Source organism: Eumetopias jubatus, unplaced genomic scaffold (genome assembly GCF_037043125.1).
Source record: "Eumetopias jubatus isolate StellerSeaLion01/CBP00866 unplaced genomic scaffold, mEumJub1_p1.0 scaffold_2, whole genome shotgun sequence".
Taxonomy (NCBI): domain Eukaryota; kingdom Metazoa; phylum Chordata; class Mammalia; order Carnivora; family Otariidae; genus Eumetopias; species Eumetopias jubatus.
In genome coordinates this window covers 35,557,890-35,573,556 of record NW_028274808.1, presented here as the reverse complement: position 1 = coordinate 35,573,556, position 15,667 = coordinate 35,557,890, and the positions used below count along the sequence as shown (strand labels likewise).

Genomic DNA, 15,667 nt, shown 5'->3' with positions numbered 1-15,667 from the left:
ACTTAATAGGATACTTTAAAGGAGGTTCTTCCTCCATCATACACTCTGTCCCCTTTATTTCCTCTGATAAGTTTTCTCTTCAATCAGTGAAGAGAGAGAATCATGGATTCCCTGGGGAAGGAATATAATATGTCCCATAAAGTTCTGGATGTGCGATCTTAAAAGCTGAATTTAAGACCCCGCTCTACTACCAGCAATAAAGATGCTGGCCTTGATTTCCCAATCTTTGGAATGGAGATCACATGTTTCCTATCTCACAGCATCACTGTTCTAAAAATCAAGTAAGATGCTGAAAAGAAAAAAAAAAAGGCTACTTGATTCCAATACATTCAATAAACTCAGCTGACACAGAAAGCCAGGCGGTCGGCTAGGGGAGAGTCTTATGGTAGGGAAAGCTGGAGATCAGCAACTGCCAGATTATGTTTTTTCATTTGTGAAATAATGAAATATCCATTTGGCCATTAGCAATCTAACCCCTGGAGATCCGATCATGTTTGTGGAAACTCCTAAAATTAGGTTCTCGCACAAGCAAAGGTGAGGGTGAGATCCTGAACTTACAAACAGCAATCCCTTTCTAGGCCCAATGCAAACAGTTTTCAGGCAGTTCAGCAACCCTCATTTATCACATCCCCACCCAAGACGGCTGTTTTGTTTTGGAGAGATAAGCCAGGATCTTCCTGTCACTGACCCGAGGTTGGGAGATTGTGACGAAATGGCTTATGCTGCCAGGACTTCCTATGAAGAGTGTTACTGCCCCATTGAAAAAGACACTACAAGTCCTCTTTAACCTAACTGTTTAAATGGCTTTAAACCACATCCATTTTTTTTAAGCAGAACATTAAATGGCAGCAACATCATTTTGGAAGGGTTGCCCTCAGCCCGACACACACACACACACACACACACACACACACACACACACACCTGATGCCTTGAACCACCAGAAATTGTCAAAGTAAGCTAACTCGCTTTGTTTGATGCTCAGGTAAGCCCCAAACTGGGGAGTACAAGTCTGAAATGAGTTTAAACCTTTTTTTTTAAAGATTTTATTTATTTATTTGAGAGAGAGAGAATGAGAGACAGAGCATGAGAGGGAAGAGGGTCAGAGGGAGAAGCAGACCCCCCGCTGAGCAGGGAGCCCGATGCGGGACTCGATCCCGGAACTCCAGGATCATGACCTGAGCCGAAGGCAGTCGCTTAACCAACTGAGCCACCCAGGCGCCCTGAAATGAGTTTAATCCTTACAACATTTCTCAAGGAGATCTTGAATTTACTATTCATTTTGAAAGAAAAATACTGCTTTATAGTTATTAAAATGTTTACTGTCAGAAGGCACACTTTTCCCCTGCCCCTAAGTTTTTTATTCAAATAGTGTGGTTTTGCACTTTCTGAGGTGTCTGCCGGAAAAAGTACACTTTTTCCCCAAGGAAACTTTCTCTTTGGGCAGAACACCATATAGAAGCTCCACATGGCTCATTTACACTCGTATAAACAAAGCAACAAAGAAACATGGCTCTGATCACACTTACTAACTAGTAGGAACCTCCGAAGTTGACAGCTAAAAACGTTATCTGGGGTAAAAAAAAAAAAAGAACTGTACCATGCTGCTGAAGTTTTCAAGCTTTAAACATCTTACAATAATATAATATAAAAATTTTAATTCAACTGTGAAAGAGCCAATTACATCAAAAAATAAAAAATAAAAATAAAAAAGAATAGGATGGCTTCAGATATTGTTGAAGGCACCATAGGGGCTGAACTATCGGACTAGGTAACATTAAGGGTCCTTATTAGTCCCATTATTTCTAGGAAATTCTAATAAAGCAATCCCTGTAGTAGGGGCAGGGAGAGGATGTTAAATTAAAATTCTTAGGAGAGCCCTACATGGATTCGACTGGAACACTTCAATAAATACTTAATGAAAAATGTCTACATACTATTTTCTTATACATGTAACCCAAAACCTTAGGATCAAAAACCTAAGGCTTACATTTTAACAAGATTTGCATTCTAGGTCTTAATATATGTACAGTCTGAAACAATCCAATAAATATACCATTTCAACCCTATAATATATACCAACAATATACCACATCAACCGGCAAATAAATTCTGAAACACCCAATTAAAACCATTAAATGAAATTAAAACCATTAAATTAAAACCATTAAAAAACACGTAATAGGCAAAAGTTTAAGGTCTATATATTTATACTTATATTAGATGATTCCCAAACTCTCTTCATTCTTCCTTAATTTCCTTTTTTCATAACTCCTTGGATCTTTTAGTTAATTGAAAATAGGTACTGACAGACCAATGACATTTGTGTTTTCCAAGGGAGACAAATAGCCAGCCTAAACCAGTCTTATCCCAAAGCTTTATCTGACCATACAGGCCTACACTAATGGACCTGGCCTCAGGCTTCATTGTTAATTAATCATGGATAGCCTCGCCGCTTTCTTTAAAGTTATCCCAAATTACTTAAGCTTTAGATTTTTATCAAAATTGTCTTAAGTGTGGATCTAGATCAGCAAACATTTTTGTCAAGATCCAAGGAGTACATATTTTAGGCTTTTGCTGGCCAGTCTCCGTTCCAAGTACTCAGCCTTGTGATTTCAGGGGTGTCTGGCTGGCTCAGTAGATAGAGCATATGACTCTGAAATCTCAGGGTTGTGAGTTCAAGCCCCACAGTGGGTGTGGAGCCCACTTAAAAACAAACAGAAAAACCTTGCTAATTTAGTGTGAAAGCAGCCATATTAGACAACACCCCTAAGTGAACAAGTGTGGCTGCAGTCCCATAAAACTTTATTTATGGGCCCTAAAATTTGAATTTCATATAATATTCACACAGCACAATTTTTTTCAACCATTTAAAAATGTAAAAATAATCCTTAGCTTCCAGGCAGAATAATCGGCCACAGCAGGCAGCAGGCCACATCTGGTCTCTGAGCCACAGTCTGATTCCTGATCTAGACTACCAAAAGTGTGCCGACAAGCAACTCTGCATTCCCCCCAGGCCTCCAGCAGTAAATATCTGCAAATTGATCCTGTTTATCTTTCCTTCTATTCAGGAGGACTATCCCATGTCTTTGAAATACTAAGGCATCTAATTAACACATCAAACAGCGTAGATTTCACGAGTTGTTCCAAGGGCATATGAGAGCTTCAGCAAGAATTAAATGAAGGTGTGTGTGTGGTAAGGAGGTTTCTAGTAGCAGAGGACATTCACTTTTAAAGTCTAAAACAATGCACAGGCCACCAAAAAAAAAAAAAAAAAAAAGATGAACTTGAGATCACACCTTCTTCAAAAGTCCTCTGATTGGTAATGTCTCCTCACTGATCATCCCCCAGTAAAGAGAAAGAACAGTTAACAGCAGGAGCTTAAACACTCTCTGTTGAGGGAGGCAGAAAGAAAACACAGAATTACCAGCCCAAATATTACAGCCACTACTCTGGTATTTTCAAGGAACCTCTGGGGCTCAAGTTTTATTTTAGCAGTTAGTCTGAAACCTGTGGCTTAAAAAAATCCCCACAACCTCATCTACCGTTTAATTCCTAGAATGGCATATAACTGTCTCAAAGAAACATTATTAGAGTTCAGATACTGTAAGTTCCCCCAAAAAACTTACAATAAAAAGAAAATTAACTTTAAATAGACATGGAAAATTAACTTCAAATGTTTCCCTGTGTTCAAAGAATTCATGGAGTTTGGGGTGGGGGCCATGGGTATGGGATATGGGATACAGCCCATACAGTGGAGGGCCATTATTTACCAGGAAGCCAGGATCTTTTACATATGTTAACTCCAACCCCTGACTAACAACTCATAAATCATCCCTCCAGAAGATATAGTCTTACATAATCTCTACCTGCTGCCCCACCACATCCTGAAACCACAGAAATATGAAAGACTAACTTCATCAGGAGCCAAATGATCAACAATTCCAGGAGTAAGAGGACCATCCAAGCCCAGAAATTAAAAGACTTCCACATGCAATGAGTCTCTAGGAATTTTTGTCCACTGATACCTTTCCGGGTCAGACCTGTGCTCTGGTACTAAATACATACTGTGTATGTGTAACAAGGCCATCAACAAGACTCCGGACTAACAGAGTCTCCTTATACATGTTGGGCAGAAGGAGTTCTCAAAGGCAGGATACTACCAGGCTGATATGCAATCATCTTATTAAAGACCCTAAATTGAAAGATTTCTTAATACAGAGTGGTAATTTCCCAGATTGTACACCCTCCCCCCATCCCCTGCCAAAGACAAGGCCTTCAATCATGATCTACTCCACAGAGCTTCCCTGGTCCGTGACTCTAAAAAGAAACCTTTTAGGGAGAGTGAGAAAGAGTGTGAGCTAGAAGTTACCAAAACATGTAAAAAAGAGTCAGTGGCACAGGAAGGACCAAACGATTGGGTCTCTATGACTCTGGGGGCCCCAGCCATACAGGCCTCTATGCAATTAGCAAAGAATTTGTCAAGATGAATCAGACTACCAATTGATGGAATGGTGAGGAAGGGGCTGCCCAAGCTGATAGCAATTCAAAGAGACTTTCAAGTAGCTACTTAACATGTCTGGTGAGCATTATTTAAATTTGATGGGAAAGCTTCAAAATAATTCTTACCAGGTTTCAAATCTCCTTTCTAATCTGCCAATCTTAAGAGAGGAAAAGGGAAACTATGAAGCACAAGTGCATCTTATCTTCCGTGCTGTAAAGAAACTAAGTGCCACACACCGAGCGCTTGGATACATAACGTGCCTGTCCAACCCATGCAGGTCTCTTCCAAAAACAATGGTGAAAAGCAACCCAGGGTTGAGTTGGGAATATGGCCGAATTCTCAGCAGGGGAAGCGCAGTATGAAGCTCCCAATTCAAAGCAAAATCAAATCTCAAAAAGCTGGAATCATTTCAACAATAATTCCAGCTCCCTCATGAAGTCTACCACAGAGCACCTGACTTCCCCAAGCAACCTGTGAGGAAGTTACGAAGCCATAAAATACGGTAACTATTAGTAGAAAAAAGTTATCATCAGGTCAAAAACTAGTTAACAGGATAACTGAAAGCTGGCGCCATCACAGGGTGACAGTGACAGACACTGGAAAAGAGAAAGCACTCAAAAAGGACATCTATGCTAAAGAGTCCCTTCTCCAGACAGCAGCCAGGTAGCCTTTGATAAAGGACTTCAAAGCATGATGGCTCTGCTCAAAGCCCTCTCTTGTGGGTTAAACTGTGTCCCTCAAAAAGATATGCTGAGAAGCGCCTGGGTGGCTCAGTTGGTTAAGTGTCTTGATTTCAGCTCAGGTCATAATCTCAGGGTGGCAAGAGAGAGCCCTGTGTGTGGGGCTCTGTGCTGGCCGTGGAGTCTGCTTAAGATTCTCTCTCTCCTCTCTCTGCCCCTTCCCCCCTCTAGCACGCTCTCTCTTAAAAAAAAAAAAAAAAAAGGTATGTTGAATTCCTAACTCCCCATACCTGTGAATGTGACCTTATTTGGAAATAGTACCTTTGCATATGTAATCAAGTTAAAATGAGATCATACCGGATTAGAAGGGTCCCTATATCCACTGGCTGGTGTTCTTTTTTTTTTTTTAAGAGTTTATTTATTTATTTATTTATTTGAGAGAGAGAATGAGAGAGAGAGCATGAGAGGGGGGAGGGTCAGAGGGAGAAGCAGACTCCCGGCTGAGCAGGGAGCCCGATGTGGGACTCTTTCCCAGGACTCCAGGATCATGACCTGAGCTGAATGCAGTTGCTTAACCAACTGAGCCACCCAGGCGCCCCCCACTGACTGGTGTTCTTAAAAGAATGTCACGTGAAGGCACAGAGACACACAGGGAGCAGCCTGTCATGTAATGAAGGAGGCAGAGACTGAAGTTATGCTGCCACAAACCAAGGAACACCAAGAATTACTAGCAACCACCAGAAGCTAGAGAAGACAAGAAAGGACTGTTCCCTAGAAGCTTTGGAGGGAACATGGCTCTGTGGCTCTGCTGACACCTTGATTTCGGACTTCTAGCCGCCAAATCTGTGAGAGAATACATTTCTGTCATTTTAAACCATTAACAAAATGTTCCAGACTTCCCTGTATCTGGCTAACTTCAGCTCCTACTGTTCCTTCCCTAGTCACTCCACTCAAGTCACCCTGGCCTCTTCACTGGTCCTCAAAACCCTCCCACCGCAGGGCCTCACTCCATCCCAGGCTGGTCCTGCTTTAGGCCTTTGCAGATAAACCATTCACTCTGCTGAAAGGGTTCCCACCCCAACAATCTGCAAGGCTGTTCCCTCAATCTTCCCTCAGGGCTCTGCTCAAGTTCCCTTACAGGCAAGGCTCCGCCTAATTACCCTTCAGCATCTCTTATCCCCACCCCACACACCCTATTCCTCCTTCCACGGCTTTATTTTTCTCCATAATACGTAAGACAAGCTGATGTATGTATCTTGCTTAACCTTTAAAAGATCCCTCTCTCTCCATAATGTTAGCTCAGTGAGAGCAAGACTTTTTCACTGCTGAATCAGAGCGCACTCTATTGCGTGGATAGACAGATTCTACCAGGACAGGTGAAATTTTACTCAAAACTGGCTGTGTGACAAAAAAGGTTTCTACTAATTAAACGAAAACAACATAAGCTTTTGTAGATGAAGGGCAGGCTCAAGGTTGAGCTCTGAGGGGGGCTAGGTTTTTTTTCTGTGCCAGGTTTTCTTAGGTAGACTGTGAAGCTCACCACCATTCCTATGTAGATGAGGGGAGAGGTAAACAATTTTAAAACAGCTTAAGATTCCTTCCTATCTAAATAATCAACTCTTACCTATAATTTTGTCTTCAGCTACACACACCCCTGGAGAAAGTGACTTAGCCTGAGAGCTATCCAAAGCCAAATTTAAACATTACCTCCCTCTACCTCTGCATTACCACACACATTTTTGTTTTTGGGGGGCTGAGGGGAAGGGCCCAGCAGGAATGTTTGATAATCTCATCCTGCAAATGTACAAACTACTTAGGAAGAAAGCCTCTGACCACCACATTGCTATAGAACAAACAAAAACAGTTCAAATAAGGCAGGAGCTTTAAAACAGCTCCTTTCTTGTAAGTACTCAATCCAAAGCTTTTTAAATGGCCCTAAGTTAACACTCTTCCTTCCCTCATTTACATTTTCAAAACTTTAAAACAAAAGAGACAGAAAATGAAAGTCTTTCTTTACCTTGGGTTTTGGCCCCCCGTCCTGCCAATCCTACGGATGAATCACAGGATTCCTTGAGAGGCGATCTGATTGGTGTTTCAGCTTCAGGGGTCTCAAAATTACCTTCAGAATCCGAGCTGCCAAGGGGGAAAAATGAGGAATTACCACTTTCAACGGTACTTCCGACACCTTTTACAGTCTATATATCGACAAAGGCTAAAGTCCAGCATTTTTGCCTAACTTTACAACTCACTAGTCCTCAGCAGGGACTGGCCTGTGGGAGCTCACCATGGGGTTTTCTCGCTGGGCCCTCCTCGGCCTCCTGCCTGGCATCCTGTCTCCCTGATATTCCTCTAACCTCCAGAGCTTTTCTCCAGCACCATTTATTTTTGAGGTCATCCTTTCTTCTGATATCCCCCCAAAAGCGCTTTTCAACAGACTCCTTTTCTAACAAGAACCCTTTTTCATAGGCTTAAAAATTAAGATTGCCCCTCCTCCTAAAAATTAAGTCAGCTCTCGCCATGATGCCTTTTTCTTAGGCAGGCCTCTACCTGTTTGGAACTCACTCGGCCCCAAGCTGAGAATACTGTCACCTGCCTTCCTCAATCACTCGGTGACAGCTCAGCAAAGACCACCATTTCTCACCAGCTGCCAGGGGCCTGTCATCACGCGACCTTCTTTACCAAGGCTGCATTTTCGGGACACAGAGGGACACCAGGAGGGCCTGGGAGCGACTTCTTCCCCCACACGGAGGGCCCCAAGTTCGACCGGGTGTGATCAATGACACTGTGTGTGTGTAGGGGCGGGGGCTGGGGGCTCGAAGCTTAAGGGAAAGTGACTGAAGCAGACCGGGATGCGGAAAGACTGCAGATTCTGGGTTAGGTTCTGAAAGCTCATACTGAAACGGGGGGAAGGTAATACCAGACAGAACATCCTGAACTTTCGAATGCACAGCGGGGACCCGGTTTCGGGTAGGGACGCAGGCATTGCCATGATAATGGTTACGCGGGTGAGCGACCACACACACGCACACAGAATGAGCCGCAGATGGATGGATGGCAGCACGTCTGCATCTCGGCAGGGATGCGTGTACTTGCCTGAAACTCAAGGATTTGGTCTCGGCTTGCGAGTCCTCCTCCTCGGGGTCGCCCTCTGGCCCTCCGGCCTCGTCCTCTCCGGCGCCCCCGCCGCGCACCGCGGACCAGGTCCATTTCGCCCACTGCACTGGGGACAGGATCTGCCAAGGGCTGAACGCCATGAGCGCGGCTCCTCCGGCTCCAGGTCCTAAGAGTAGGGGAAGGGGGAGAGCCTTTTTTCCCTTTCAAAATGGAGGGAACGGGTGACAGGCGCCTGTAAGCGTTTCCAGCGGAGGCGCGGATGTGGTTAAACGAGCGCCGTCGGGGGCCCGGGTGGAGCGCTTCCTCTCGGCCGGCAGGCAGCGCAGCTTCCTCCTCGTCCTCCTTTCCGAACGGTGCGGCCGCGGCCACCCCCGCGCCGGCGACTCCCGCCGGGAAGATGTCTCTCCTGGGGCCTCCTCAGGGCCCCGGCCCGCGGCGCCGGGCGGCTCAGGTCTCGGGGTCTCTGGGTCTCTGGCTCCCGCCTCCCAGCCGGCGGGGCGCGCATCAGCTGCCGCGGGAGCCGCGCCCCAGGAGCCGCCCCCTTGGACCGTACTATTCGCGCGCGCAGGCGGGGGCGGCGACAGCGCCGGGCCTTTGAAGTCCTCGGCGCGCCCGCCCGATCCCCCCGCCGCGGCGCCACTCTGGTCGCGCCCGGACTGCGGGAAGGGGGCTGCCCCGCTGCGACTCCGGCGGGCAGAGCACCCAGGCGCCCCCCAACAGTTGCTCCGTCAGCGGTAGGAGCAGGGAAGATCCATTTTCTGGGTCCGTGCACGCTGGACATTTCCTCCTTCCCTTATTTTCTCATTTTGCTACTGTGACTTAATGACGTTGTGACATTGGACCGCACAGAAGTGAAGCCTCTTATTTAAAAAAAAAAAAAACCCACAAACTTTGAGGTCGCTGTTGCCTGATGTTTCTCCCCCTCCCTGACATTGACAGCGTGGAAGATTTCAGCCTGTTCACCTCCGACCCTGTCACTCCCAGGATTTGGAAATTCCTCAGCAATGCTACAAGAGTAGCCAAGCACTGGAACTGTAGATGGTTTGTCCCTCCCCAAACCGCACTCGTGGACACTCTGGGGCCAGGTCTCTGCTAAACGGTGCCAAATTACCCTGTGAAATTATAGCCTGATCGGTTTCCCATTCTCCTTTTTTGAGGCTTTCTCTTCATAACTTCTAAGTCTCTGCTTTCTGACTTCGTTTGCTGCTTCAGAAGTATGCCAACAGTCCCGGTGAAGGCAGCCTTCAAAATAAAAACCCTCTTTATGTTGGAAGGCAGAGGAAAATAGCAGAGCTTTCCTCGGATTTTCTTCATTTTCCATATAGGGATCGCTCGCCTCAATTTCCAATGCACCAAGGAAGCCGGCTGCCACAAACCACAAACACCAGGCTTCACGATCTCCTTGCCTGGATAGGGCGCTTCTCGTCCTATTGTAATTTCCCAGAGTTGCGGTGAATCTGTGAGGTGACTTCAGGTTCTTACAGAAAGGGCAGCTCCAGAATTTAGGAACAAAGTCATGCTGAAACTGCACCAGGCCGACCATCTGCCCTGAAAGGGGTTGGTACTGCTGAGGAGTCATGACTGTCTCACACATTCGATAACAAAAACAGAAGCAAAAATAAGGCAAGATAAGGCATGGCAAGTAGTCTTACCCTAACAGAAGGGCAGAGGTTTGCCTGAAGTCTAGATAAAAGGGTTGGGTGTGTCAGGATGCTTTAGAATTCATCCAGCTCCTTTCCAGAGATAAACACAACTGTCCTGACTGTTCTGGAGATTACAACAATGGGAAGTAAGCAGGAGTCATTTTTTTTTTAATGTCCACATGAAATACATCACATTATCCAATTCTTTGTATTTTTAGGTTTATGGCTCACCATTTAAAACTTGAGGTTGTAAGGTCCCTTAGGTTCCTGGATTTCACACAAATGTTTTGTTGCCTGGAAATATTACCTATGTAAATCAGTAACTGGCATATCCTAGGTCCTGTTCATTCTTCCTCCTGAGTAGTTCTCTTAATCTTTTCATTCCTCTGCATCCCCACTGTAGCTGACATATAGTTCCCACACTGTCCATTTTTCACAGGTCTACTGTAAATGTCTCCCAACTAGTTCTACCTCTGCGGGTTTTCCCACCTGGGGTCATCCCATCTGACTAATAGGTGACTTGTGCTCTAGTCTTGCTGTTCTTGCTCCTCTTTACTCCCAGCCTTTTGTATTCCTTGCCATAATCAGTAGAGAATTGGTTCTGAACTTTCAATATGTCCCAGAATTATCTGGGATGCTTCTTTAAAAATACTAATCCAGATTACCAGCAGGACCTGGAAATCTGTATTTTTACCAAGTATCTTGGGGAATTTTTTTCACAGGATAAATTTGGGAAACAATGACTAGCTTGGACTGACTAATTGCTGCTTCCGGAACAATTTCCGTTTTGTCTCCAGAGTTTTGCACGTTCCCCTCCTCCTTGCACATTGAGCTCCCAGACCTTGACTGCCCAAACTTCCTTCATCACCCAGCTCAAGAGTCTACCCTGGAAAAACAGGCTGATTTCTCCCCCATCTACCAACTCCATACCCCAAACGTTAACAGAAACCTTTACTGTGGCCCTCAGATGGTTTGAAAGGCAGAACTATTAATAGTTATACCAGACAGCAGGTATAAACCAGGATGTCCCCAAGATATAAGGTCACCCTACCCTTAGCACATGATATATAATGTATTTACTTACATATCTGTCCCACTTCTATACCATAAGCTTCTAAATGGTAGAGACCACATCATATTTGTGATTTATTTTTGTTTCTCCAGACATTAGGACAGGGCTACACACTTAGTAGGTGTTCAGTAAATGAAAAGGAAAGGAATATTCTAGTTTAGTAATAGATCTTATGAGTTTGGCTAGGATGACATAAATTCCTAAAGCCTGACTCCTCCTGGGGGAATCAAGTTTGGGAACCAGCACAGTGTGGAACCTGGAGTAAGTAATGGCCCCAGTAAGATAAAACCTGACCTATACAGCAATTTCTTGAAACTGGAGAAGCAAGTGCCCAGGTTTCTGAACATCACTCCTCGGCAAGCTCCTGGACTTAATGTGAACAACAATAAAGGAAGTAATTACTCAATAGCTTGAATTTATTTTATTGCCTAGAAGTTCAAGTAACGAGGCTGATATATCAATTTTCCTGTAATTCTGGGAAAGAATGGGCAATGTTTGAAAACAGATATCCTAACCAAGGTAAACCATTTTGCTATGTCCTCAGCATCACAGAGCAGAATGTCTGCAAACACATGACCACGTAGCCAAATGAAATGTATTTGTTTTGGAAATGACCGAAAGCACAGAAAGGGCCCCATCTGTTCTCTTCCCTCCTCTGCTTCTTGCCCTTCACAGCAGCTTTGGATCAATACGCCATGAAAATATGAAATGTAACTCCCTTGAAACACCCCATAATTGTGGTGTGGCCAAGCCAGGCACACCCTTGCCTGTAATGGGTGCTCCAGAGGGATCTGCAAGATGGGTCTCTTCAGTTAAAAAAATAACAAAATAAAATAAAATGAAAGGGTAAGCAAACTCAAACAGGCAAACAACTAACCACTTCATAGCAAAGCTATTCTAGAAAAGCCTGTAGGGATGGGGCAGGAGTTGGGGGCAGATGTAGTTGGGGCCTAATTGGTATGGATCCCATATACCTGGTAAAAAGTTGATTTTAACTCAAGTTGAACTTGATCCTGTAATGGGGGGAGCAAACACCAGAACCTCCCTAGGTAACGTAAGGGAGTGACGAGGCCGTAGCAGTAGGTGTGCCATCTGGAGAAGCCTGCTGTGGCTAAGAGGCAGCCCTGCCCAGTTCCTGGTGCCCAGCATTGCCATCTAACAACCTTCCAAGAGAAACTCAAATTGTGGATTTTATAAGACATCTTCCAATCTTTAATGTTCTTACTAATTTAATTTGTGGAGGCCAACATGGTGCTGGGCCAAAACAAAGCCATCAGTGTGCCCAGGGGCCCAGGGAATCTGGATGGGCAGAGGGGAGTCATCAAGCTTTGAGCAAGTAAGTAACATTTCCATTTAGAAAGATCATTCTGGTAGCAACCTGGGAGATGGGAGGGAAGGAGTCAAGATTGGGAGACCCAGAGAACCGCATTTCCCTGCCCCAAATTACCTAGAGACAGCCTCTGCCCCAGAGGGTAAAGAAGAAGAACTGGAATTTGTGTCTTTAGCTTTCACTCCACTTGTTTGGAAAGCATCAGCGCTGTAAACAATCCAAGCGTGATGGGAACACTTTTACAGGGGGACGACAGGAAAACCAACTGCTGAGGAAACCGAGTTTCCGACAGCCAGTAAGATGAGAAAGCTTCTGCTCTGAGATGGTGGGAGTGGAGGAGGCAAGGCGCGGGGGGGGGGGGGGGGGGGGGCAGGATGGCACGAGGGGATAGGGGCTGAAGCAGCCACAGAGAAAACCGAAAGGTCAGGCAGGCAGGCAGACAAGCCCGTCAATGTATCCATATTCTCACAATTTAGGAATCTGGTGAGCAAGAGATACATGGAATTCAACTAAGATTACATGCCAGATGGATGATGTCACCGAAGTGGCTGGGCAGCTCTGAAGCGTGTAGGAAAAGCACTGGTCCGGAGTACAGCAACTCGGTTGATGTGCCTCAGTGGAACCTCCGCAGAACGTCTCCCAGTCCCCCAACCCTGCTTTTTTGAGAGCCATCTGTTCATGGGATGAGGTTTCCAAGATACAATGGGGCATTCCCCGCGTTGGTTACTCCATCACCCTGATCCCTAAACCAAGCTAAACGGCCTCGGGAGGTCCCTAAGACATAATGACTTAACAGTACCTTATTATCAATAAAGTTTCATCCAATCCATATAATCATTCTCTCCAGTAGTGGGGCAGGTCTTCTCATTCTCAGTTTGCAGGTGAGGTAGCTGAAGCAGAAAGGACAACCACCTGTCTGAAGTCATACAGCTAATTGACGCCGAGACTGAATCGAGAATGCTTGTCTGTGGGTACCTTTGGCGCTATATCAGACTGGAAGAAAACAGAATGTCCTCGAAGCCACTGGGTAGCTTGCCATTCCGCCAGCTAGACACTCCTCAATAGACTGCTGCTGCAGTCCCCACTTCCTGCTTACCTGGCATGAAAGCCACAGGTAAGAATCCCTAGCTCCCCCCGCACCACCCTCCCCCCCGCCAGCAGAAGGCCTGCTTTCCTGGCCAACCTCAGTCTAACCAGGCAACAACGTGCCGATGTCTGCACAAGACAACATGGCCAATAAGGGCATCTGACCTATTCAAATATGTTAACATTACAGTCCGAACCTTGTGAGATCAGATGTTATTCTTACCTATAGGCTATAATCGCCTGTAGAATTACAGTCTTCCCTCCACTACCCAAACACACCCATATCAGAATTTGTACAATGCATTTGCACTGAAAATTATATCATAAAGAGAACCTCCTTTCTAATTTTTTAAGAGAAGAGCCAGATTTATGTCCATGGTTAATACTCTTTCAGAGTATTAACTCTTTCCAGAAAGATTAAAAGGGATCTAGACCGCATCCTTTAAAGACTTGGCCAAGCTCCCCACCGAGGGCCTGCTCAGAGACCCTTGTCCAGGCTTTGCTCTGGTGAACAATTCTTGTCAGGCCGACCCTCTGATTTATTTTGTTCTATATCACAAAAGTAAAGTTTGACTTACCCAGAAGGTATGCCATTCAGCCTGGATTAAGATCAGACTTACAGCAGAACTGCCACATAGCGGAGTTATACTGTGTCGGCTATCAGTGGGAGGTGGGAAAAAAAATAAATCTATTTTATGATACTTACACTGGACTAGTGTCATTTAAGAGCCAGTTCTGTGAAGTTCTCTCCCATCCCCATCAGATACCATGACTGTATGTTTATTGACTTTATGAGAGAGTTCACTTTAACTCTACCCTGGGATGTAGGAGTATTAGAGAAATAGTTGTTGAGTAGGAAGGACAGAAACAGAAATAGGTCAGTCTGTTCATGCTAAGTGAGGAAAATATTATCTCTAATTCTTCCCACCAACGACCACAAATCCAAAGTTGGAAACAAGCCAAAAATAAACACAAAAGATCCAATTAAAGCAGTGAACTATCTTTAAATTTAGAAATATCTTCCATTCCAGGAGACATAAGTGGTTTTTCCAGCTAAACAACGTTACTACAATTACAGAGCCTGTTAAGCAGGTAGACGACCTTGTAAAATTATTGTTATTGATTTAGCACATTTTGTGTTCTATTTTTTATTTTAAGGTTTTGTTTATTTGAGAGAGAGAGAGAGCGAGAGAGAACGCACAAGCAGGCAGAGGGGCGGTAGGGAGAAGCAGGCTCCCCGCTGAACAGGGAGACCGATGCGGGGCTCCATCCCGGGACCCTGGGACCATGACCTGAGCTGAAGGCAGACGCTTAACGAGTGAGCCACCCAGGCGCCCTTGTATTTTTCTGTTGAACTTATATTCCTTTTCAGCAGATTAGCATTAAGAAAAGTGGGCCCTCTGAATCAGGCAGCATTACATGTTAAGCCTCAGACAAGAAAACCATCTGAAACCCTTTCTCAGTTGTCTATGAATTTAAGTTTCTAATAATGACTATTACTCCAAATTTGAGAGATCAACATTTACCATGTTTAGACAGTGGGTAGAACCTAAGGCTTGAGTTAAAGAGGATGAAAGAATTTAGGAAATTGAAATAGAATAATACTCCTTCTCCTGCAGCCATTTTATTCCCTCTCCTCTATTCTACCTCTGGAATAAATTTCCAAATAGTACACCTGGAACACTAGAGCAACACTGATCACATGACCCAGGTTTTCTGAGATCATCCTGAGAGCAAATATTCTACCCATTCTATTTATAAATACATGACCCCATTTTCAATTTATGAAATATTGTCACTAAGAACTTGGAAGATAACAGATTGGGATGACAATTGGAAAGGACAGCAGAGATGGGGGGAGTGGTTAGGAGGGAGAGTTAGGGGGCGGGCAATGTCCACCCAGAGAAAGAATAAAACCACAAAAAGATTTCCAAAATAACTGGGACACCCACTCTACTTAAATCCTCACTTGGGGGGGATTTCATGACAGTAATTCTTTGTGACTGCTAATCTTCCTGTGTTTGGGTTCTGAAACCACATGTGTGTAAAAATTGAAGGAAAATATGTCCTTTAACTGCTCTGTTATAGTACAAAGTGGGGAAAAGGGAAACCTGTCCTTTTTAAGTATGTTAAAATTGTTTTAAAACTACAAATGTTAACACATTGCTCATTTTCATCACTAATAAATATCAGCTAACCAACTAGCTGAATAAGCGAAAAGACATTACAACATTTCAA

At 44.6% G+C, this 15,667-nt stretch overlaps 1 protein-coding gene across 7 annotated transcripts in view; it reads right to left on the bottom strand.

Annotated features, from left to right (window-relative positions):
* The window catches only part of TACC1 (transforming acidic coiled-coil containing protein 1), an 88,996-nt gene that overhangs the window by 50,218 nt on the left and 23,111 nt on the right, over positions 1-15,667 (bottom strand). For 2 of the 7 annotated variants that reach the window (XM_028124027.2, XM_028124028.2), the window contains exons 1-2: positions 8,278-8,819; positions 7,202-7,317 (exon numbers count right to left, since the gene is read on the bottom strand). The exons of 1 other annotated variant lie outside the window; for it this stretch is intronic. In XM_028124027.2, coding sequence (XP_027979828.1) covers positions 7,202-7,317; positions 8,278-8,438 — 277 coding nt within the window. In that variant the 5' untranslated portion in view covers positions 8,439-8,819. Of the gene's footprint in view, positions 1-7,201; positions 7,318-8,277; positions 8,820-15,667 lie in introns of those variants that run through there. 4 more of the 7 variants (XM_028124033.2, XM_028124034.2, XM_028124029.2 and 1 more) reach the window with 2 other exon arrangements.